Consider the following 25,565-nt stretch of genomic DNA (forward strand, 5'->3'; position numbering starts at 1 on the left):
GAAACATCAGCTCCAGAGAAGGTGCAATTAAAGGAGCAACATATATCCATCCCCAACATATATCCAACTCTATCTCACAGAGTTATTTAGCTTAAATTCTAATAATGGAATTAATTCTATTTTATAATGGGAAATCCTTGAAGAGAAGCACAGGCCCAGCACAGGGTTTTTTCTCTTGCCCTTGTACTGGGGTGCCCTTGTACTGACATGAAGGCCCAGGAGCACCTGGGTGTGAGGATTTGCCTGAAGCTCGTGGCTTCTCCTGCCTTAATAGTGGTTGGAGCTTTATTTTAAAGACTGAGAGAATTGAGTCACTCTGCCCCATCAACCTTTGAACTCACTGTAGTGATTAGGAAGTCAATTGATTCTAAATTAGCTAGGTAATTTTTGTGTAAACAAAAAGAGATTGAATGGAGATGATCAACTCATTTACAATAGACCACATTACAGAAGAGCTGGTAATTTCCTTAAGTCAATAATTTTGTGGCCTGAATTCAAATTTTGTTCACCTATTTCATTCCAGTGTCCAGAATCCAAAGAGAATAATTAAAATTTTAATAATATTTTTAACCGTTTTACATTTTTTATACTGAAGTAAATAGTTTTAAAATCAAATTATTTCATAAAGTCACCTAATTTGTCTTTTCTGGGCTTTTGCATAATTTTGAGGTGAACATGCATTGTTTTATATTATGAATCCTCAGGAGTGTCTGTGCTAGCCTAGGATAGACAATTGTCCTGTACTGAAATGGCCACAATACTGGGCTAAAATATTTGTATGGCATTATTATTGCAGGAATTGCCATGGCAACTCAAATGGCAGTATTAAGAATGACACCATAAGCCCAACACTGCCTCACTTAAAGTTGCTAAAGTATTCAAAGTCACATAAAAATAAATTCTTTAGATATTCATATTCAAAGCAGGTAAATGTTCTTATTATTCAAAGTCTAAATAAAAAAGCTGACCATAATAATGATGGTAATTTATTTTTCTTCAGATTTCCAGTGCATGGAACCACTGGGCATGGAGTCAGGAGAAATTCACTCTGATCAAATCACTGTCTCCTCCCAGTACAGCGCGATCTGGTCTTCAGAAAGGTCCCGGCTAAATTACCCTGAGAATGGATGGACCCCAGGGGAAGATTCTGTCAGAGAATGGATACAGGTAAAAAGATAACATTTTAAAGATGTTATTAATAATACTCCGTGGAGTTTATTGGATGTGAAGAATGCAAAAGAAAGAAAAAAAATAACACAGTGAATTACTTCACATAATTTAAGAATCGTTGCAAGTGAATTGCTCATATTCCCCATTAGACAGACAAAAAAAGACTTACTCCCAAAGGCATAGAAAAAGAAAAGGTCAGGAAGATTAATTCTTCTACTTCCCACATCCATTGTTTTTGCAGTCTTCTGGGCACAAATAACAGAGATTTTGGTTTAGTGGAAAAGTCAATATTAGTTTAACATGCACTTAAAGTGGAATGTCCCAGTAAACTGAGCATGTGCTACATCTCTAGCTGATTACAGTTAAGCATTAATACAATGTGGTGTTTTCATGCACTCAGATTTCACCTCAGAAGACCTATGTCCCTTCTAGAATGTTTTAGTCACAGAATGAGCTCAATGGTCTCTGTCTGGTGGCTATTCTTCCACGTCCTTAAACACAACATTCATTACCAAGATGGGCTGCCTTGGCTTTGCTCTGTTAGAACGGGAGAAATCCTGCCAACATTTGTTACCATGAAGAGGCTCCTTGAGTTCAGTCAGTCTCTTTGGACTTGCTGTTTGTTGTCAGGTCCATAGCTGAATGGTACCTAACTACTGAACAGGTTCAGATTATTCATATCAATTACTGTGTACAAAAAAAACTATACTAGCAGGCAAGTATTAATATCATGATATGAAAAAACTGATTATCCTAAATTTTAAATTGACTTACACTACTTACCTGAAACTTAGGATATATTTCTGTTGGCAAAAGCTAAGAGAAATGCTTAAGCATATTCTATCTAAATTACTAATATTGAAAACTTGTTCGTAGATTTGAAACATTCCTCCTACTTCTGTTATTTTCTATAGGAAATTACTAACTGACATATGAAAACAATGCCTTATTAGCCTTTCATACAAGTGTTCACACTGATGTTTCCTGTGAGGTTTGATGTCTGCAAGAAAGCTTAAAAACATGTTGAGTAGTAGTTAGTAAAGGGAAGAAAGAGGGGGAAATCTTTCATTTCTGATCCCTGGCACACAACGGGACTCTCAGGTGTCCTGCTTGGGGGCCCCTATGCATCCTGAGCTCTTGGCAGTCGAGTACAATGGACCTAATCAGACTTCAGAGAGGCAAAAAAAAAAAAAAATTGTTCATACTTTTTCATTATTTAGGAATAAACACTAAAATCTCCTCAACCTTATCTAAGTGCAAGGCTTGTTATTAATCATTGCCACTTGCAATCCATGGAATGCACATGGAAAAAGGGTGGAATGCATCAGAATCAAATTCCATGTGTTTCATCTGGTCACAGGGCCGCCACTTTTCCTTTGTTTCCTTCTTTTCTGCTGTCACTTGCACATTTATGATAAGATAATCAAAACAAGAGAGTTAGTCAAATATCATTCATGTGTTCTGTGTGCTTATTAACTTTATTAAGTTATGATAACTACATACATATATATACCTATATATATATATCTTAATCCTTTCACTTAGAACTAGATCTTTCTGTGAAAGAGTTTCAAAGGACTTCTTTTGACCATAAACTTCTTTAATAACAGACACAACAGAATTCAAACTACTCCAGATTTTATGCTTAAAACAGCTCAGGGTACCTCAGGCCTCCTGCACATGAATTTCTCAGCCTCCTTTTCCTCCTGCCATAAACCGGGGTGCTCAGGGGCAGAAAAAACCCCATAATTTCTAGCAGCTTTTTGCTGCCTTCAGCTACCACATCCGCCCAGAAGCTGGTGGTTATTTGCATGCTCTGCTGCTCATGCCACAGCTCTCATCTTCTTCACCAGCTCCTGGTCTGGAAAAAGCAGCAGGAACCATTTCCCTGAGCAGTCCCTTGGACATCTTATTTGCTGCCTGGGACCCATGTGGAGGGACCAGCACCCCAAGGCAGATTTAATCACAGAGCAAGGCTGTAGCTGTGTCCTGTTGGCAGGAAGGAGCCTACAAGTTCTTGCTTGAAAGTTTACTGTGTTGAGTAGAGATGCTTTACACATACTGCAGAACACAACCTGTGCTGCAGAAGGAGCTGAGACAGTTCAGAGATTCAGTATACCATCCCCTTTCAAAGTTACACCTTAACTCATCTTTGCCTCTGCTAATTCTTATTTGCCTCTGATAATTCTTATTTGCCTCTGATTATGCTTATTGTGGTTTAGTCCTACACTGATGTTGATAATTCAAATTTCCAACTGTGTTCTAAATGCTTTCCTGTTAATTGACAATCTTGTGATGAGTGCTAAGGGCTTCAGACCCCCAGAAACCTCAATAAGAGGGTCCTTGTGCATATGAACCTCCATCTTCTACAGTCTTGATGCCACTGGCAGCAAGTGCATGTTGTGAATTTGTGTCTGGATAAAATATTGAAGTCCCATGTTTCCTCTGTACAAATATCCCTGGGAACAGATGTTCATCTCCATAAGAGCTTACAGACAAACAACCAAGGACATGTAACTGATAAAGTACTCTGAAATTACCCATAGGAAAAAAATTGTAATATTTTATAAAAAGGAGGAAGGCACTTGTATGTGAAGGACTGAGGTCACTTTGTTCTGCTTTGTTGTGCATGCTATTGTAAACTAGTCATTTATGTGAAGTATTTGCTTTTGTGCAGTGCAGCATAAATAGATTTTTGCTGCACAGTGCAGAACTCTAGAAGATATTCAACAGCAAAAAAAAACAAAGCTGAAGGATACAGCAATGCTGAACTTAGAACTTTCAAAGTGAAAATTTCTGCCTATATGCCCTTGTCTGAGAGACAGAAGTTTTGTGTGTATCAGTTAACCATTAATTTTTTCGTAATTGCAGGTTTCCATACCTACACAAACACTGCAGCTGGTTAAATAGTGATATCTGTCTTTGAGCTGCTAATGTGCATATGCAACTAGGTCATCTATATGAGCTGTGTACAGTCATACATGGGCAGAACAGCTTGAAAATTCAGCTCCAAATATTAATTTCCTCAGTGTGTTGGGGTTTTTTTGTATAGGGGAAATATTATAGTTCTACTTTCTCTTCCTTTTACCTCTCTTCAAGGTTAATGTTTTTGTTAAGACAAAAGAAACAGAAAACCTGAGTATCAGCCAAAGGAGATTGGTATCTATAGAGGACGTCTAGAGGGCATGAGATATTATTATCTCCTTTGAGCTCTTGAAGTCTTTTGGACTATTTTGATGAAAATAATTAGGAAAATCGTGTTGGCTCGTTATTAGTAATGGATTTGCATGAGTTCCATCTGTGGACCCGAATCCTATTCATTTGTGGAAAAACTAGATTGCTCCTTTGTGGCTGACAGGTATGAACTCCTGAGTTCATCTGAGTTCCACCTGCTTACAGGGCTCTGTTAAGTGAGAGGTGACTTTCCCCTCCTTTCCTTAGTTGTTTGAAAGTCAATTTCAAATCTTAGATTCAAAATAACCATAGTACAGTCACACTGCAAGTCTGCACAGCACTTTATCCATTTTATTTTTACCCTCAAACACACTTTGAAAATTGCTCAACTAACATGAGCTTTGGAGTGATTCCTTAATCAGAAACAGAGTCGCTGTAGATTGAATTTCTTCTTTAAAAACACATTAATAAGTCTGTGAATTTTCCAATATGAATGGAATAAAGATATGCATGAGGGAACAAGGGCTGCCAAAAATATATTTGAAGGTAGTTTATTGTTATATGGGATGTTATTAGCATCTCAACCTTAAGCCCAGCCTACTTGTTTATTGCACTTATGTTTCACACACTTGACTGCCCTTCAGTTTGAAACAGAATAATTTAAGATAAAAAATAAAGCCAGACCTTTAATTTAATCAAGAGCAGGGAACTGCCATTGCAATGTAAGTCATTGTCCCTCATTAACGTATCCTTTCACAGGAAAAATAGTATAGTGTTTCCATTTCTGTAATCTGAACAACAAACATGTTAATAGGTATCAATTACCAGCCAGTTTCAGTACTTAGAACCAGTAAGAAGGTCCATGCAAGGGTTTCACATCTGGTTTTAGTGAAATTGTTCCTGTCTGTGGTATTTAAAATTTAAAGAACTCCTGTTATTGTGCAATTGGGAATCCTAGGGGAGTACAATGTTAATGAAATCCATAATGCACAAGGATTTTATGATTGCATTTTCAAGGCATTCCTTCAAAAGGGACAACTGATGCCTGCCATGGCAGCAGTAATTGTGTTTTTACAGAGTAGATTTAATGTTCACATTTAAGAAAGCAGTTACATTTGCACTTATCTGAAAAAATAACATGCAAAACCTTTATACTTAGGGGTCTTTTTGCATCTTATTTCTCATTCCTTTGAGAAGGAGCCACGGGCCATTGTGCATGGCAAGCCCTTCTGGCTCAGGGATGCCCTGATGGGTTGTGGCCAGCAGCCCCAGGGCAGGAGCAGGGGGAGCTCCAGAGGAGCCCCCACAGGGACACTTGAAACCCACGTGTGTGGCTTTGGGAGGAGACTGATTGCCTATTACCAGGGTCACTGGAAATCTCTGCTGCCATCAATCCTCATCATGGGGTGGGTTTTCAAACCCACAAGGAGCAACACCTTCTGGGTACTTTTACTGCAGGATCTGTATGTTTTCTATCAAAATGTTTCTTCTAATGCATATAACACAAATGTTTGTGCTCCCACCAAGCTGGATGACAGTTTCTGGGTGGCACAATTTTTCTCTCATCCTGTGAGTGAGACCTCCAGCTTGCCCAGAGACCAAAATGTGTTTGTTAATAATGTGAGATGTTCAGTTCACATTATGTCTGGGGTAGGATAAAACCATAAATCCAGCTTTAAGAATCCTGGTATCAGATCAAAACTTTGCAGCCACAAACCAAAAAGCACTGGTATGGTATAAACACACTCTGCCAGTTCAAATTTGTTCAAAAACATTAACAGGGGGTTAACATAAGTAGACAGTATGCTCTGGATTGAGAATTATCCATCATTCTGCAGCTCTCATAGGGCCTTACACTAAGATAAACTATTTATTGTGTGTTCTGGCTAATATGACATAAATCCAGCCAAACCAGCCCAAATTTATACTGCTGGGTTTTTCAGCAGGCCACAGACCTGACACCACTTGTGAACCTCCAGACTCCCTCCAGGGCTGGCACAGGGAGCACCAGGCTCCCTCTGGCCTCTGCCTGCCAGTCCCTCTCACTGCCTCCCATCCCTTTGGAACCTATAACCCCTGCAGCAATTTGAGACCTCTAGACCACTCAGTCCTAGGAGTGTCAGCTGATCTGGTGCAAAATTCTCCCTCTGCATCTTTCAGCATCCAGGGATCTGGAGAAAGGCCAGAGAGGTAACAATATGTCTCCTCAAAGAACAACCTGGGAGATCTCCCTTTCCTTCACTGATTGAAATATCAGTTGTTTATTTAACACTAACTCTGCTGTGCAAGGAAAATATACTCCCATTGATTTAAAGCATTTCCCTGTATACACTACTTCACCTGAATTGAGAGGGAACTCTGAGATGGAATTTGCCTTCCACATTTGTCTTCATTCCTTTAGTTTTTAACCTACGTTTTTCATTATTTGCTCCTTTGTAAGCGTAACCCAGGAGCATACATCAACTGACGTGAACTGGTATATAGATTAATACTGATTTATTTCCATATCACTTCTGAAAATAATTGCAGTTCATTATTTGGTGTCTTGACCTTTCATCTGTGTCATAGCTGACTTCCTTATCAGGTATTCACTTAAAAATATAGTCAGTATTTATATTTGCTGCTGCACAGCACATTCATTTCATTAACAGGTATATTCTTACAGTAGGCAGATATTTAGGCTGACTTTGCCCAGAAAGCTTTTCTTAATACTTCACATAAAAAGTCACGGATGTTCTAGTCAACAGTGCCTGTTATTTTTATTATTATTTCCATTTCTTTTGGAGTTTGGTACAGAAGTGAAGCATATTACTGTATAGAATAGCATGAAAACTGGGAAATCTCAGCCTCCCAGTTTTCCTGGCCTTTGAAGGACAGCCTAAGAGATGGAGTTCAAGGCTTTGTGGTGGGGCTTGCCCATCATTAGGGAGCACACTGACATTAAAGCACAAAAACTGTCAGTCCTTTGTCTTCTCTACCACTTTAGATTACAAGTCATGAATTTAGTTCATGCCATTTTACAGTTCATAACTGCACTCCAGAAATCACAAAAAGCAGAGTTAGCTTTGTGTAGAAAAGTGTTACAGTTATCTTAGCGGTCTTAACATGCTTTGCACATGGGCAAAGAATGACAAAAGAATATTCCTTTCTGGAAATCACAGCCAGCACAGACTGTGACACAGCACAGAACCGGGGTTAATTGACCCAGCAGGATACATTCATACCTTTATTTACTGTGACATGGGAATAAATGGTAGAGTTTCACAAAGGCAAGTACTGAAATTAAACTAGAGGGAGAGGGAGAAATAAAAGGGCCCTACAAAGTATGAAGGTTTTTTGATTATTCAAAGTGCTTTAAGAGCTATTTTAGTACCAGAAAGTTCCCAGCCATAGATTTATCACTCTGGGGAGGCTGAAGAGATGCTCAGAGAACTGTGCAAAACCATTGGCAGCCTTATTGCTCTGGAAGTGCAGGTGCAAAATGCAGTTTAGAAGAAAATCCTCTCTACCTCCCTCTGAAATGTTTCAACATCAGACCTAATACAGAGGGGAGTCCTGTGTGGCTTCAAGCAATCCTGAGTGCAACATATGGAGGAGCAGCAGAAGCAGAGCCCCTCCGAGCCTCCACTGCCAGCCTAATCATTATAATAGTTTCAGTTTTTCAGGGGATCCACTGTGCAGAGATCTGAGTAGTTTGTATGTAGCTCTGTAATTACCTATGCATCTACTCCCCAGTCCAGCCCCACATCCCCTCAATGGCTGTGAGACAGATGGCCCTTTAGAGCTGAGATAGCAAATTAAAAATGTGTCCACCAAAAACACTGATTCAGCAACTACTAAAATAATTTTGTAGATTTATTTCACTTTCACTAGTTGGTTCCAGGAGGCAAAGAAATTAAAATCTTTAAATCTGAACTAAAACTAATTTTAAACTAACCACCATTGGCTTGTTTCGTTTCATTTTTGGTTTTTTTTACATCATGTCTTGTTCTTCTTTATTTCACAGAAATTAAATCTGCTTTGTACAAAGTGGTTCTTCTCTCTCTCTTTTGGTTTTGTTTTTATTTTTCCCATTCACCAGGTTCAGATGTTTGACTTGACTCAAAAGATTTGTTATAGTTTTCTGGGTTTTAAGCTGCCATCACACCAAGAAATCAGTTTGTGCCATTCTGCTGGGTAGGGGAGCTCTCTCCCAGATGGTTTGCAGACCCTGTGGGGGCTGAGGCAGCTTTGCCCACCCAGTAACAAAAACACATCTTAAGCAACACCACAGCCAGGACCTTGTGCAGATGTGAAGGAAGGTATCTCAGAGGGAGATTTTTCTGAGTCTGGCAGAAATAAATTAATCTATGAGACTAGGCAGGTGTCAGACGAGGGTGAGGTAAAGCTCAAGGCTAGGAGTTAAGTGGCTGAGGGCAGTGGCTAGAAACAGAGCCTCGGCGAGGAACGCACAGCTGAGGTGTGTTCTAATAAGCAGAGTTATTACTGAGCTAAAGGTCTCTGTTCTCGTGGGGCTGACCCTGGGCTGGAGATGAGAGGTGTGCTGCTGAGTGCTTTGCAGAGACGATTATGCATTTTTATTCACTCTTTCCACACCTGCACAGTAGTATGAAGCTGTAGAGTTGATGAGTCCTATGGGCCCTTCCCCATCCCAGCATCCAGGCTCCAGATTTTCTGTTGCTGAGCTATTATTTGCCTCTCCTGTCCTTGTGTCATCCTGCTTTTCTGTCCCAGTTCAATTCTGTTCTGCCCATTAGGTGACATTTTCACAGCAGTAGCAAAATGGGTAGAGTGGAAGGATAAATGAGATTTCTTCCAAGTGGTAAATACCTGCCCTTCAGAAAGCAATTTGTCTTCTTTCCCCCGCAGAAAAAAAAGAAAAAAAATGTATCTTTCAAAAAGGAAACACTTAATTTCATTTTATCTTTGCCTTTAATGTTTTCATTTAAGGTTTCAAAAAAAGTCTTTTAAAAGGCATCAGAATAACCTCCAAAGCTGTCTGGTAAACAAAAGCTGCTAGCAGAGAAAATACAGTTTACCAAACATTAAGCTGAGATTCAGTTCCTCTGTTTTCAGGCACAAGTGGCTTCTCACCAGGGAAGTACTGTTTACATATAACTTCACCAACCAGCTGTACCTGTGTAGTCTGGTCTTTCTCTTCATTGCAGCATTCTGTGTTGAACACTTCAGGCTAAACTTGTTTCTGGTGTTGATCATCTTGAAGATGATGAAAGGATCAATCTGTCCCATCACATGTTAGACCAGGATACATTTTAACTGGTTGTATTTAGGTTAGAGATTATTGTACTAAAGTTTCTTTCAGCCATAACAGACACAGGAGCAGGTTCTTCTCCAATGCAAATACTATTAACTTCAGGCAATAGACTGAAAGGTTAACATAGACCAGAATATTTTTTAATGTTCTTACCAGGCCTTAAAAATTAGCTGTCCATAGGAGGGTTTCCCCCTTTCATGATATGCTTAACTAAGAAAATACATCCTGTGTTTATTTTTAAAAGTCACAGCACTTAAAAATCAATGGCTTTTCTCTTTATATAACTGCAGATAGAGCAACTTTCAGATAGGTAGAGTGGGGATACAAAAACCAGGCATCATTATCTGTCCAAAGAAACCCTGTAAATAAAGTCTTCCTGCCTAATTTTTGAGCACGCTCTGCTGAGGGAAGAACAGGGCTGGGGGCAGCCAGTCTCCCAGGTTTGCTTTAGCACTTGGGGGAAGTCGTCTTGGTAGTCAGTGACCTGTGCATCCCTTCTGCTATCCCACTTCCTCCTCTGGCACAGGACAAGAGCACCACTCTCAGCAGTGGGTTTTCCAAGTCACAGTCTCAGAAGTATTTAATCTACATGTGTTCATTTCCTCAGAGCTGTGAGGAACATGCCAGAAAAAGTGAAATAATCTTTGCATGTGCAGTCTGTCTCTCATTTTTCACCATACATTTACAGCATCCTCACCACACTGTCTAACTGTAGCTACCTGACATTTTTCTAGAAGGTAGCAGAAACTCATATTGTAAAAAAGCAGTGACTTGCTTGGTGACCCAGCAGTAAATTAAAATCATCATATACAATGTGTATGAAATAGAAAATCGAATTTTGATGCAACAAAACTGACAGTTCCATTTAACAGAGAATAAATGAATGCAGACTCCTGTGGATGAATGACTGATTTAAAGAGACTGTGCCGATTTTCCAAGATGAGAAAGCTGATCAAAAGAAAATACATGTATTTCCATGTGACACAGGTTGTACACCTATTCCAGTGAAATTAGGCTTAAAAAGTATTATATCACAGACACTGACACTTTTTCCTCATTTTGCAGTGATTTTTTATAGAAAACCCAAATCCTGAACTCTCAAACACATCTGAGTGTAGTAAATTCCAGTTATTTTAGTGGAACTGATGGTGAACACAGTGATTGCACAGTCAGATCTATCTATGCCATCAAGGTGTGCTGTCTGAGACAGAAGAGGTTTAATTTTGCATGGCATATCATCCCTTGCTTAGCAGCTTCCTACCATTAGCATAGGTATGCTGTGAAACAGGAAGGAGAAGTTCTTACTGTGTGTTTACACATGTAGTATTGTACTTATGCTCAAAATACCACAATTATAAATCAAGCCCTTCTGCCTGTACCCCCTGATTTTGACAGGACAGCAGCTGGCAGAAAAAAAACCAAAAGAACTTATAAAGCAAAATTCAATTTTTTCCGCCCAAAGTCTGGTTATTCCCATGTGAAGAAGGCTGAATGAGAAACTTTGGATTACTTGTTTCCCATTTGTGCATTAGTTGTTCAGTATACTTAGGGGAAAGAAAGTCCTACAATTATGTCCCTCTCTCAGAAAAGAGTGGTTCTGCAAGTATTGCTATAGAGTTTCCCTTTTCTATAGTTTCTAACACAAACCAGGGAAGGTCACATTCAAACCGCACTAAATAGTTGTCTTCATTCCAGATCAGAGGATTAAGCTCAGGTTTAAAATTAAATGTAAATTACAAATAAGTATTCAGAAAACGTTAATTAAAAGTATTACGTTCCTGACTCATTTATTGCTCAGCAAGGGTTCCTAAGTATCTTAGCTGGAGAAAGGGGCCATTCACATTCCTCCTTTTTTTTTTTGACCAAGTCATTGTACATGTCTTAGGTTATCCATTTGCAAGTTAATGTAGTGCTGAAGCAAAGGTTTTCATTTTAAAGAAGTAATATTTCACAGCAAGATATGTTCCTGCAAGATGTAAAACAATCTTTTTCTAAAGCACTGGGAGTTAATCAGCCTTTCTCTCCATTGCTACAGAGAGGATTTGAATGGCATAAGATGCTGATTGCTTAGATCCCAGAGTCTATAGAAAACCCAATACGATTACATTTTCCTCCCTTTGTTATCAGAGTTTATTGTATCTTGGTGCTCAGGTTTTAAATAGTGTTCAAGTAAGAAAAATAAATTAGGAAAAAGGTATTTTCTGAGTCTTCTGAATGGCGTTGCATCAAAGCCGCTCATGAATGCGTGAGACGGAGCTCGCAGATGGGTGGCGGGGATGGCTCCGTGTCCCTCCCTGTGCCCCGAGCGCGTTTCAGCCGCGTCTCTCCGGGACTGCCCGCGCTGCGAGCCGGCCCTGCCAGCGCTCCTCTGGCACACTGTGCCCATCCCCTCTGGCACAATGTGCCCATCCCCTCTGGCACACTGTGCCCATCCCCGCCAGCACACTGTGCCCATCCCTGCCAGTGCTCCGGCCCCGCCGGCACACTGTGCCATCCCAGCTGGCACACTGTGCCCATCCCCTCTGGCACACTGTGCCCATCCCCGCCGGCACACTGTGCCCATCCCTGCCAGTGCTCCGGCCCCGCCGGCACACTGTGCCATCCCAGCTGGCACACTGTGCCCATCCCCTCTGGCACACCGTGCCTATCCCCTCTGGCACACTGTGTCCATCTCCTCTGGCACACTGTGCCCATCCCCACTGGCACACTGTGCCATCCCAGCTGGCACACTGTGCCCATCCCCTCTGGCACACTGTGCCCATCCCCTCTGGCACACTGTGCCCATCCCCGCCGGCACATTGTTCCCATCCCCTCTGGCACACTGTGCCCATCCCCTCTGGCACACTGTGCCATCCCAGCTGGCACACTGTGCCCATCCCCTCTGGCACACTGTGCCTATCCCCTCTGGCACACTGTGTCCATCTCCTCTGGCACACTGTGCCCATCCCCACCGGCACACTGTGCCCATCCCAACTGGCACATTGTACCCATCCCCACCGGCACACTGTGCCCATCCCCTCTGGCACATTGTACCCATCCCCACCGGCACACTGTGCCCATCCCCTCTGGCACACTGTGCCCATCCCCTCTGGCACACTGTGCCCATCCCCACCGGCACACTGTGCCCATCCCCGCTGGCACACTGTGCCCATCCCCTCTGGCACACTGTGCCCATCCCCTCTGGCACACTGTGCCCATCCCCACTGGCACACTGTGCCATCCCAGCTGGCACACTGTGCCCATCCCCTCTGGCACACTGTGCCCATCCCCTCTGGCACACTGTGCCCATCCCCGCTGGCACACTCTGCCCATCCCCTCTGGCACACTCTGCCCATCCCCTCTGGCACACTGTGCCCATCCCAGCTGGCACACTGTGCTCCAGTGCCGCCGGCAGAGCCGCTCCCGGCCCTCGCAACTCTTCTCTTTCCCATTTGATCTTTATGGTTTCCATACTGGAGCGATTTGGTTTGCTGAATTCTGGAAATGTCTCCAGTTAAAATGCAGTGTATTAACCTGCTGTACTGAGTCTCTTTTGTTTCTCTTTACCAGAGTGCTGCTTGCCAATTTTTATGACTACAGCAGATTTTGCTATTCAAACAGAACCAGATGGAACACCAGTTCAAAGAACATGTCAGAATTAAATATTTCTTTTTTAATTAGTTGCTTCTGATTTATGCAAAAAAAAAATTAACATAAGAGTGGGAGAATGTGCCATGAATCCAGATGCAACACAGCCCACACAAGCATTATCTTTTCTCTGTCAGAGACACAGAAGCTTTTCTTTTATTCTTTTCTTTTCTTTTTTTTCCTTTATGTTTCTGGATTTCATTTTTCTTAGGGTTTTTGCACCTTTTCCTGCTTAAGCCAGCCTCATCATGATGACTGAGTTCTCTTATGTTTACTTTTTCACCACTATCCTAAATTTTCTCCCATAGAAACTGGCTGATCTGCTTCTGAGAAAAGTTGCTGTACTCAATTCTGTGACCACAGCATCAGTAGCTCAACTTGATAGCATCTTTTGACTCTATTCTTTGTTTGCAGGGGGGGGAAATCTTTACACTTATGTTTCTTTCTTCTGCAGAAAGGGATTTGAGCAGAAGGTGAAGATTGTGAGAAATATATATTTCAGCTGCTAAAGAAAGGTTCATTTTCCTTTTGCTGCCAAGAATTCCTATGAGTTTGGCTGAATGCTTTCTAATCTCTTCTTGCATGCTTCCCCATTTTGCCAAGTCACATAAGCATCAGTTCAGTAAAGCAAGCTGACTGAGGACAGTTGTTAGGCACAACTGTTGTTTGCCAAGTCACTGCTTTCCCTTTTGGGGCTTTCAGGATGTTGCTGTCAAGGTCAGTGAGAAAGACTTCAGTCTCTTCAGGAGAGATTTTAATAAGAACAATATTTTCTCCCCACCTTCTTTTGGAGCTGCCGCAAGTATTACTGAGAGTTTTACACAAAGATTTGAGGTAGTTTACAGGATTAACTATTTTCACTTAAATCCAGGATGAATATTTACAACCTGTCATTAATCAAGGAGTTGTGCTCCTGTAATGACTACTCATGTCAAGAATGAAGACTTTTGGAAGTAATTTTCCAACCAAATTAATTAGACTATTTTCAGAATTTCTACTGGAGCCTGTCCCATTTCTACTTAGCATTACAATCTAAGAAATTAAGGAATTAAGTCATAGTTGTATATACCTCATGAGAAAGCATGATTGGCCAAATCAACAGCAGCGTTAAGAAAGTAGATCAACTCTTGTTTAATTAAATATTTGACAGAACAGTGGAGCGTCACAACAGTTAATCTGACTCAGAGCACTGTATGCTATCTAGGGAAATGACACGGTTCTCTAAAAATATTTGCTTTGGTATGTTGTGTCAAGTGATGGATTGTACAGCTTTTCAAGCCACAAGAGATGCCCACAACAAAAAGCTTCCTGTTGTTAATCAAACTCCAGCACTCAGTACTTTATTTTCTCATGCTGTTGAACAGACCTACAGTAGGAGTGTAAAAAGCTGGCAGAACTGCTCCCTTGCTACAGCTCCCTCAATTACTGTATTTTATTTAACAAGGCAGATTTTCATTCTGAAGATAAGGTCTTCCATACTACAACCTAGTTCTGTATGATGACAGGAAGAAGCAAGATTAATTTCAAGCCGTGTATGTTGTGTGTCATTCTTTATCCAGCAGTTTGCTCAGATTTGCTACGTGATGCATTGTGCAGAGCTAAATGTTATTCTTTTCCTTCTCTTTAACTAGTCTCAAGTAAAATGCATATGCCAGCCCTTGCATATGTTTGTCTTAAAAATGTGTCATCCACCTGCATTTTTTGGAGACAGTGATACAGCAAATAGAATATTTCTCCTGGATGCGAGAAGATACTGTAGAATAAATAGAGAGGAAGTAATTCATATGTAGAAACAGCTAGTGCCTTGCGATATGTTTCTGTAGGAAATAAATTGATTTTAGAAATAGGAACAAGTGAGTCTTTTTTGAAAAAAGCTATGAACATTTCTCTCCTGGAAAAAAAAATACACACTCGAGGTGCTCCTCATTTTTTGTAAGGTAGGGGCCCATTCCTATAGGCAAGTCTGCTCCCAGACTTGCACTTTCAAATAAAGATGTTCACATTGCAGCACAGGCAACTATCAAAGGCTGTGGTTTTGGATAAGACCCTTAGGCATCATTTTCCAAGAGAGATATGCTTCTTAAGCTGAATGAAAGTGAAAATTTGAAAAAAAAGAAAAGAACTTGAAACATGCTGCTGTTAGTCAAAGCTGAAAGTCTGGTCATGGAAATGAAATGTAAAGATTTCAGGTTTGTAGACAGCTGCCTATCTCAGATCACAGCCATAAGGCTTGCAATAACTTACAAAATCGCTTGCATTTTCTGAAATAAATACCAGATGTTTGTTTATCATATGTGCAGAACGTTAAATGTCAAATAATTGCAGAGAAATGCATTTGATGTTCATCTTCAAAAGTACTGTATTTCAACACCACATCTCTTCACAGTCACTCTAACATGAAACACAAGTTCTTGTAACAAAAAGGACAAGAGGGCCAAAACAAAAAGCTAGTTATTAAAGACTTATATTACAATCATATCTGGAGTAGCCTGCATCTGAGAAAAATGGGTTACCTCTGGTCACGTTAATGCTTGGAGACTTCTTTGGACATACTGTGTTGACTGGAACTTTTACAGGGAGGTGGAGTCTCTAGATATAAGCCTTCAAGATGCAAAAGACTTCCTGTCTGGTGACACAGCTGTTCCAAAGCTATTACCCTCTGGGAAAAATAGAGAAGACCTGTGCCTTATCACAGCTACACTTTGGTACCTTCAGGTTCCAGTTGTTACTAGCAATTGATGTGGCTGAACTTCAGTTCTGAACAGTTCCAGCGACTTTTAGAAGCTGTGTTTTTTGGACAACTTTTTGCATTTTATAAAAAGCAAACTTTCAAAACCCACTGGAACAACAACAAAATGCATCACAAAGTGATTAATGAGGGGAAGCTTAACAGCCCATTAAAATGTGTCATGCAGTTTCCGAGGTAGTTTTCTACATAATTCATTTCTATCACCTTTCTTAGACAAGATTGCTACATTTAGAGCTTAATTTGCAAACATACTTAGGCACCACAGAGGGGTGCACAGTTGCAATTCTGTTTGCATGCACCTGGAGAGGGGCAGCTCCCCTCCAGGGACCACTGCAAAGAACTGTCAAAGGGAAGTAAATGCCTTAAGCTCTACCTCTCTCCTGGACTTTTTCACTGACACAGAGTTAGTACTAAAAATTCCAAGAGACCCTTCTGCTTCTCTGTTGTTTAATCTCACCTTTCTTGTTTGCACTGCTTCTTTCTCACAAAACACCAATGGAGAAATGTTATTCTTCTTTCCTTTATCAGCTTGAGAGCAAACAGCCCCTGGCACGCAGCAGGTCTGGTGTCTGCTTTTGCAAGGGCTTTAAAGCTGTGCTGAGCACTCGAGCTGCCAGACTCCAGGCACTCCAGGAGAGGACTACTGTTGACATAGTTCCAGTTTTCAAGAGCACCTAAAGATTTGCTGACCTGGAGAGAAAGCACATCCATGTGAAGAAATGTGCTCCCTAACGAAGAGAACCCCCCTTCCTCCAGTAATGTCTTCTCAGTTACTGGAGCCAGGAGTGCTAATGAGGTTGCCTTTCCTTCCTTACTTATAGGCAATAAATCAGAAGTCCTCTCTGAGTCTCCCTCTCTCCCAGTGAGAGAGTTCTGCCAGGTTCTAGGCATGAAAGTACATGTCTATATCCATTGTGTGGTTGGGACTTTATCCTGGGCAGTAAGACAGATGCTGTAGGATATTCAGTGCCCTGGAGTTAAGAAGGTGCACTGAATCCCTGAATTCAGGACCGAGCAAAATTTGGGAGCCTGAAGTTTTCTGACAGGACAAGCCTGAGGCCTGAATGGTCAGTGACTGGTAGCAATTGATAAGACAGACATCAAATAATCAAATCTTCCTAAGCCACCAATGTTAAATTTTAACTTGGCTTCAAATACCTAGAACTCTTCTAAAAGGCCATTGCTTGACTTTATTCACAATGAAGTACTTACTGTATATTAAAAAGCCTCTACTAGAATAATTTCAAATCAGTTGGAATGGTACAGGCTTGGGACCCTAATCATTTCAAAACTGAAGAGCTGTTTCAAATTGTAAGAGAGGCAGATCATTTAAATAACTTAGCTCTGTGCTCCCTCAGACTTCCAGATTTTCAAGTGCACTTCAGCCTGGAAGTGAATGTGGTATTGGACATAACTCAGTGCAGCACACTTTACAATCAGCAGAGTACAGCTTGGAGAGCATTTGAAGTTAAGCTGAGATTGCTCAGAGCAATGATGCCCAGATTCCCCCATTAACTTTCAGATTGCAACAATCTAACATCTGAGACTCTCCAGTTACTTTAAATCACTTGATTGTTTTTGTGAGGTGGCGCTGGAATTTTATATTTTTTTAATACTGAATTTTTTTTATCATACAAAAACAAAATGATGCAGTATTTCACCCTTAAAGACAAGGGCTAAAATGTTACATATAGACTTTATGAGCCTTACAAACTGGGGCAGGGGCTTTGCCCTGAAAGCCAGTTCTATCTGTCACACACAAGGCTGCTATTCTTGTGTTGGAGGACTCCAAAATGCCTTGCATATGACATGGGCACTGAGAGAGCAGACACTCTGTCCTCAATAGCACTTCCTTCAGCCTTTTGGCAGAGAATGCACAGCATGTTGATTTAACTGCTCCACTGCCTTTGGATATATGACATACATCCAGGAAAAAGGATGCCTGTGGGATACAGGACGCATATATTCTGCATCCTATGTACTTTGGAAATAATGAAAGACTGGGGCATTCATGGGGCCATTCACTTGAGAAGGGTTAATTCAACCTATTATCCTACTAAACTCTGGGCAACTCAAGTTAGGGGAATAAATTACACTGATTAATATTTTGTGAATAGGGTCATTTTATACTGAAATGAAATTACCTGCTTTAGGAAACAAATGTTCTCACTGCAGAGAAAGAGGGTGAAGAATTTGATTTTAATTGGTTTGTTGTTATGGCTAAAAAAGGCTGTAAGGAAATGGCAGAGGTTTCAAAACTGTGCTCACCAACCTGACTGAGAAATTTTTTTGCCCAGTTTCAGCTATTTGGCAGCTATTTGGACTTGTGCACTGGGATAAGGGGTTCTTTGCCAGCAGAACTGAGTGGCCAGCTACTTGAGTAGCTGTATTCCTGCTCCCCACGTCATTCTCCCAAATATGTTGATACTTCTTTGATGCCACATGATGAACTAGATAAGGAAAACACCTGGATGGAAAATAAATGATGGGGGAGAGCAAGGTTAACGTAAATCACTTGTCCATTTGTAATGGACAATGTAGTTCCATGAGAAAAGGAGGAGACTGAAGCATGAATAAGAGAGATGACCTCTAATGCACATTCATGTGCATTTCTCCAGCAAGTTCAAAATGGCATTGTTTTCTAATGATAGAAGTTCATGGCATTTGACAGTTGGAACAGAATTACTACACTTGTGCTAATGCTTCTTTCTGTTTTCCTCAAATACATCATGCAGTACTAGCAACTAATTTGTTTTTTCCCTGACAAAATCACACAGTGATTTTTAATTATCTTGTGACCAACAAATATGCATTGGGATTCTTCTATTTGCAAGTGATGATCTTCTGGGTTTTAGCAGAATTCTTGTTATCATTCCATAAGTGCAACTTTGACATTATCCTAGCGAATTCCACCCCATTTCTACTGCCACAGTCCTCAGGGTCACTCAGCTCTCACTGCATGAGTCTCCTCTGTGTTGACAACACCTCACAGCTGAGTGTTCTCAGGGAATTTCATTAGCATCTATGCAAGTGCTTAATGAAAGTATTAAGTAAGGTTGTTCAGCAGACTGGCCCTTGAGGAATTTCTCTAGCAGCTCCTCTGCAGTCTGGTGGTTCCCACTTGCACTGATGGTGTCTGGTTCTCCCTCACAGAGGAAAGAGAATTCTCTGGTGTGTGAATAACATTCCTGGCTAATTAGGCAATTTTTTCCGAATTCTGTGATGACACTGTTTAAGAAAGAGGAGATAATGTCTATGTTATTGTCAACAATATTTGGCAGTTTGCTTTATATAAAATCCTTATTATTTTTGTAAGACAGGGTGAGGTACAGAGGGTGCCACTGCTACAATGTTGTTATGCTCTGAACTGGCTGTCCTCACACTCCAAATTCTTCTTTACCACAGGTAGACCTGGGCCTTCTCCGCTTTGTTTCTGGAATTGGGACCCAAGGAGCCATCTCAAAAGAAACAAAGAAGGAATATTATCTGAAAACATACCGTGTAGATGTCAGCTCCAATGGAGAGGACTGGATTACCCTGAAGGAGGGAAACAAGCCTGTTGTAAGTATTTTTTTCTATCTCTCTTCAGCTGAGAAATAGTCTGTTGAACTGTTTAGTTGTTATTATCTGTTTAAAAAAGAGGAATAAAGTTTAGTCAGGTTGATAAGCACTATTTTCCAAATCCAAAAGCCAGCTTGTGTCTCAGTAGTAATGGGACACAGAGATTGTTTACGCAAAACCTAGAGCAGCTGAAAATGGTGTAAGGTGATGCCCCATGTATTGAACTCACCATAATTTGAGTCATTTTGTGTCTTTTTCCTGGACTGTTCTGCTGTTTCGCTGTTTGTCAGAGATTTTCTACGTGACCTTGAGAAAAACATTATGCAGAACTTTTCAAAAAATGTGTCTGTCTGTTATGTGCAGTGAAGCTCTGGATATGCAATGTGTCAGCGCCTCAGCTCCCTGTGCATGGCCATGCAGGACTGCTAGCAGATGATTAGTGGTTTGTTAGACTTCCAAGTATCTCAGTGACGGGGGTCATGCAGACAGATGATTAGGCACATCTTTCCATCCTTATAGATTTTTATCACCTTTCCATTTATCAGCAGATTTGCTCTCTGTGACCTCCCAATGAAACAGCTTTAGACGCTCATAAGAAAAATTGTCATTATCCGCTACCATGAGCATAAAGCTCATTACTGAGAAGTCAGTTCTGCTCCAGCTCGCACATGAATAGCCCCAGTGAGGCTGTGCCTCCCTTCCCACCTTGCTCAGGATGTGCCTGAGAGCAGCATCCCCGGAGGCTGCCAGGGGCTGATGCAATTGGAACAGTTTTGTGGTACCTCCCTTCAAAACAGCTTTTTTGTGACCCCTCTGTAAAGACACAGAAGAGCTGCACAATATCAAACTCTATCAGAGTAACCCTATCTAGCTCTAAATATTTGGTTACTGGTTTGTCTCTGACTCATCTGTAAGTGTTATGCCAAGTCCACTACATTTATCTAATCAATGTGGCAGCAGTGTTTAACAAATACATCTTGCTTTTTTGAAGCTCTTTGGAAAACAGTAAAAAATGAATACTGAAAGCTTCTCTCTGATAGGTATTATCCTGGTTTTACTGGAAGTTCTGAAAGTCAGATGACACAATGTGGGCACTGTACAGTGATGTATATAAAGATACAACAATTGACTTGCCCAAAGTCACAAGAGAGGCCAGCACAGTGGCTGGTATGAGACACGGGGTTTCCTGACTCTGGATTCTGCCATCTGAACAAATGCTTCTTTCAAAATCAGACCATGCCTGATTTTCATTACCAGCTTCAATTTGTAAACTCTCCAAAAGTGTATTTTACATGAGTTTCTCTTGCACATGCTGTCTTTAATTAGTGAGAACATTTCCTAAACCTGTGTCACTTGTACAAAGGGTTCATTTAAAAAATCAGTTTTCTAAAATGACAGTATTTTGCTGTTGATCAAGACAAGAAAAACGTATGCACCAGTCTCCCTCACAGATATTTTAATTCAAATTAAAATTTGCAGCTGCAGGTCTCAAGGCAACCATACCCCAGTGTTGTACTAACTACATATAAGAATCTTTTGTACTTTTGAGAAAAGACTCATTTTCTGTGTCAGATACAAACTTTGAGAAAACTATAGCAGGTTCTCACAGAAAAAAAAAAAAAAAGTTGAGGGAGAGAAATACAGTTCCATTAAAAAATCTCTTACTAGATATGAAACTGTGGTGTTAAATTACTTGAGCTGTAACTGAGCCTTATGAGTTAACAGCTGTGTGCTGTTGGCCTCCGCTCCAAATTAATGCAGCTACTGTAAGGAACAAACAGGAAAGTAGGATAGTGTGTGTAAGAAATGGGAGAATCTCCCATAAAAGGAGAGGGGTCTGCATCCATGGAAAACAACAGGAAATTAGTCCCCTCTGCGTGAGGAAGAAGCAGGAAGCTGAATCACCTTCTTTGGACTGGAACATTGCAAGGTTTTGGCTGGGCTAGGAAGGAGTGTGTCTGCAGGATCCTCAACATGAAAGTACAGCTCAGTACTTCTGGTGGAAGTCTCATTGTTCATCTAATTTGACTGCCAGCCTCAGGGGATGCAGGGAAAATCTTGGAGCCTGCTATACAGATTTTAAATAGACTTCAATCTCAATATGCAAGGAGAAAGAAATTCTGAGACCTTGCTGAAAAGGATTTGAAAACAGGGTGTTAACAAAGCAAGGTTTGCACTATACACTATAAAAAATCTTAAGCCCAAGGTCAGCAAAATAATATATATTTCTATCATAACCATATAGGATTTTTATGTAGTCTAATTGAAATCCAAATCTTCAATTTGAGCCTGAGATTGTTTAGCTTTCTGCATCATTCCATGAGTGTACAAGAAATAAAACTGCTCTAATGGGGCATTGGGGGATTCTTCCAGGACACAAAAGTCGTCGGGTGATGAAGACCAGTGTTTGTCATTCCTGCATATAGATCTGGGCATTAGGAACAACTTTTTTAGTATCATTGAACACCTTACATCTTCATTTTTCCTCCCCAAGGAAAGCAAACCTGTCTGCAAAAGTTGTGTTAGGAGATTAATGAAATAGTTTCCCATGCAAGTCTTTTGTCTCAGGCCCCACAACCAACCCTGGTTAGACCTCATATCATAACTGTCTGTAAAACACAGAACTGTAAACACCAGTTAAGAGAAAGCCTAACAAATATATATTTTTTTCTTTCCACACAAAGGTGTTTCAAGGGAATAGCAACCCCACTGATGTTGTTTACAGAGCTTTTGCCAAACCAGTTTTAACACGGTTTGTGAGAATTAGACCTGTGTCTTGGGAGAATGGAGTTTCACTGAGATTTGAAGTGTATGGCTGCAAGATAACAGGTAGGTCTTGGGAAAGATTATAAAATATGGGGAATTTATTGTGCCTATACTGTGTGATTTATTTTTAGGAGGAAAATTCATGAACATGATTTCCACCACAATCTGAATGTAGAAATGCTTAAAAAAAAGGTAACAAAACACCACAGCCCAAACATCCAGCATTATCTGAATGTTTTCCTGACACTATATTTTAGTTTTAATTACTTTTATTGCAGTCCCTTTACAGCTTCATGCAAAGTTCCTGACACACACAGATACTTTGCAAATTCTCATCTCATTTTTTTCCTTTCTAACCCTCCAGTCTCTCTCTCTTATGTCTGCTGTTCATAGGTAGTTCTGAGCAGGTTTCTCAAGGAACAAACACACATTACTAGTTTTAAAAGGATTGCAAGGTACAAACACTTAGATCTGAAGTCTGTGCAAATAATGGTGGTTGTAGTCAAGTTCCCCATCATGATCAGTATTGCAATGTAATTCCTTTATATCACAGAGTTTCCTGTCAAAAATTTTTTAGAAATATCTTTTTTACAGTTTTAAGTTTTCTATAATTTCTACACAGTGGAAGTGCCTTTATCTGTAAAGTAGAAATACAACTTACAGTTGAAAGAAAATGATAATGATTTATTAGACTTTAGAAAGCTAATTTTTCCAACACATTTCTTAGCACTTAATACAGTTAAATGGCATTAATTTTTAATATTTAGGGGTTTTTTTCCTTTTGAAATGTTTATTTAGTCTTGAAAATGTTTCTTAGAACTGGTTTCCATACAGAAGGAAGATAAGATTACTGATTACTTTGTTAGAGAATTCCAAGTCATTGTATTAAATCTTTTCAGATCAGATGTAGGTAATCACATCTACTCTTTCATTCTATATTAGAATTCTTAATTTTTTGTTAGCAGGTACTTCTAATTTATTTTTATCTGGAATCATAAAAGAAGCAAATATTTAGTTCCCATGTCACCTGAAAAAGTCTGAGAGAAAAAATATGCATTAGGAAAATCTCAAGTGCAACAGTAAATTATATTTTCATGTATAAAGATTTCCATTTCCGATGTCACCAAAATTAGGTAATCTGCAACCAGATTTTGGCTGGTTTTGGAAGTTTTCTCTGAGGAAATATTTACAAATTCAGATGGCTCTGCCCTATTTGCTTTAGCAAGAAGAATAGAAAACAAGAATAGAATAGGATTTTCTGATCCTTTTGGTTCCCACCAAGCCAAAAATACTTGTGGTATTTTGGTACTTCCTGCTAAAACTAGGATGTGCAATTTGAACAAACGAAAATTATTTACAAAACCAGTAGATTACTTTGAATATAAGAAATAAATAAGTAATCAATTATGATAGTTGAATTGACTGACATGTCCTGTTTCTGTTTTGGCCCTTGTTCAAAATAACTATTTAATTTATTTGGATTTTTTTTTTTCTCTGTAGATTATCCTTGTTCTGGGATGCTGGGTATGGTGTCTGGCCTTATTCCTGACTCTCAGATTACTGCATCTACTCAAGTGGATCGAAACTGGATCCCAGAAAATGCTCGCCTCATAACGAGCCGCTCAGGCTGGGCACTGCCACCAACCACTCACCCCTACACAAATGAATGGCTTCAAATAGACCTTGGGGAGGAAAAGATAGTGAGGGGCATCATTGTCCAAGGAGGCAAGCACCGAGAAAACAAAGTGTTCATGAAAAAATTCAAAATTGGCTACAGCAACAATGGATCAGATTGGAAAATGATCATGGATTCCAGCAAGAAAAAGATAAAGGTAAGGGCGAAAACTGCACTTAAGAAAAGTTGAGTCAAAAAAAGTTTGCATTAATTTCTACACATCTCTATCTCACCTTAGGAAGGGCACACAGTTGGGGTGAAGCCAAGCACGGGGACTCCAAGGGCAGCAGCCCTGAAGGAATTCTGTGGGAGCTGTCCCATGCCTGAGGGCAAGAGCTGGCCTTGGGACATTTACCTCTCTGGCAGCAAGTTTTGCTGATTCAACAGTTAGTTCAGGCTTGACTCCTGGCAGAATTGGTGCCTCTATGGCTCACAATTTACTGCAAAGTCCCAAGCAATGGGTTTTTAAAGTCTGCTCTAAAAAGCTGAACTCTAAACTGAGAGTGAACAAACTTATTTGAGACAAATTCATTTGAATTACTTTTATTTTGCTTCTTTCTGTCAGACCTATAGAATGAGAATGGTGTTAGCTCAGTGGGGTACCTGTTGTGTTGTGTTGTGTTTCTCAACTGCCTGTAGATTGCTTTGAGACTTTCACAGTTCTCTGTAATGATCTGATCCAAGTGCCTCCAAAAGAAAGTGATGAAGTTTTGGTCATGTTATCCCATCCCAAGTGAAAAATACTGTTGTACTTGCACAAGGGGAGCACCTTGGAGAATGCTTGGGAATACATTTTCAGAGGAGGGCCAAATGAATTGCTGGGTTACATTCCAAGGAAAAGAAAATAATTGTGGCCCAGAAGAGTTTCTGGGATTGTATCTGTTTTGATTTGGTTTTGGATGTGTGTATTTCAGGACCTAAATTACACTGGGTGTTTAGCTTATTTACACTAAATCTCATTGAAATCTTCCATCCCATTTTGCTATCTCTGCTCACAAAGTGCCTTTTTGCCTCAAAAGACACAACTCTTTCTTAGTCCTCCTGCCCAGTTCCTTGAGGAAATGAGTAGGCATGCAGCCCTGCTCACAAGTTGGTGCTGTAGTACTGGGATGTCCAGGGAATCATACACCAAAACATGCCCTCAAAAGACAAATTGTTGTGGTGCTTGGCAGATGGGAATCCTCGGAGTTGCTCCATATCTCATCTGTGTTAGTTTGAAAATTAGATGTAAAAGCTGTTTTGCTGTATAGACTCATCCATTGGAGGAACCTGTGTTTCCTTAAAGGAAAAGCTGAGTGGGCCTATGGATGCAGCTTTTCCAAGCACATTTGGTAAATATTGGACTTCATTCTCTCCTGTTTTAATCTCACTGAATATGTCTGCATTTTCTCACTTTTCATCATTTGTTTGGGGGATTAAAACTAAATGGATTCAGCCTTTGCAGTCATCTCCTTTCTCTTGTTACCATGAGTTTTGACTTCATCATAAAGTGTGAAGGGAGTGTAAATCAACAATGGGATCTTACCATTTTCTTTCTAAAATAGATGTTGTTTTGACATGTACTTCTA

The 25,565-nt window shown here is 40.3% G+C and overlaps 1 protein-coding gene across 1 annotated transcript in view; it reads left to right on the plus strand.

Annotated features, from left to right (window-relative positions):
* The window catches only part of NRP1 (neuropilin 1), a 114,477-nt gene that overhangs the window by 61,277 nt on the left and 27,635 nt on the right, over positions 1–25,565 (plus strand). Inside the window, 4 exon segments of the mRNA XM_064397501.1 lie at positions 1,001–1,167; positions 19,401–19,556; positions 22,241–22,385; positions 23,823–24,154. Of these exon segments, the coding sequence (XP_064253571.1) occupies positions 1,001–1,167; positions 19,401–19,556; positions 22,241–22,385; positions 23,823–24,154 (800 nt within the window).

This window comes from Passer domesticus, chromosome 1 (genome assembly GCF_036417665.1).
Source record: "Passer domesticus isolate bPasDom1 chromosome 1, bPasDom1.hap1, whole genome shotgun sequence".
NCBI lineage: Eukaryota > Metazoa > Chordata > Aves > Passeriformes > Passeridae > Passer > Passer domesticus.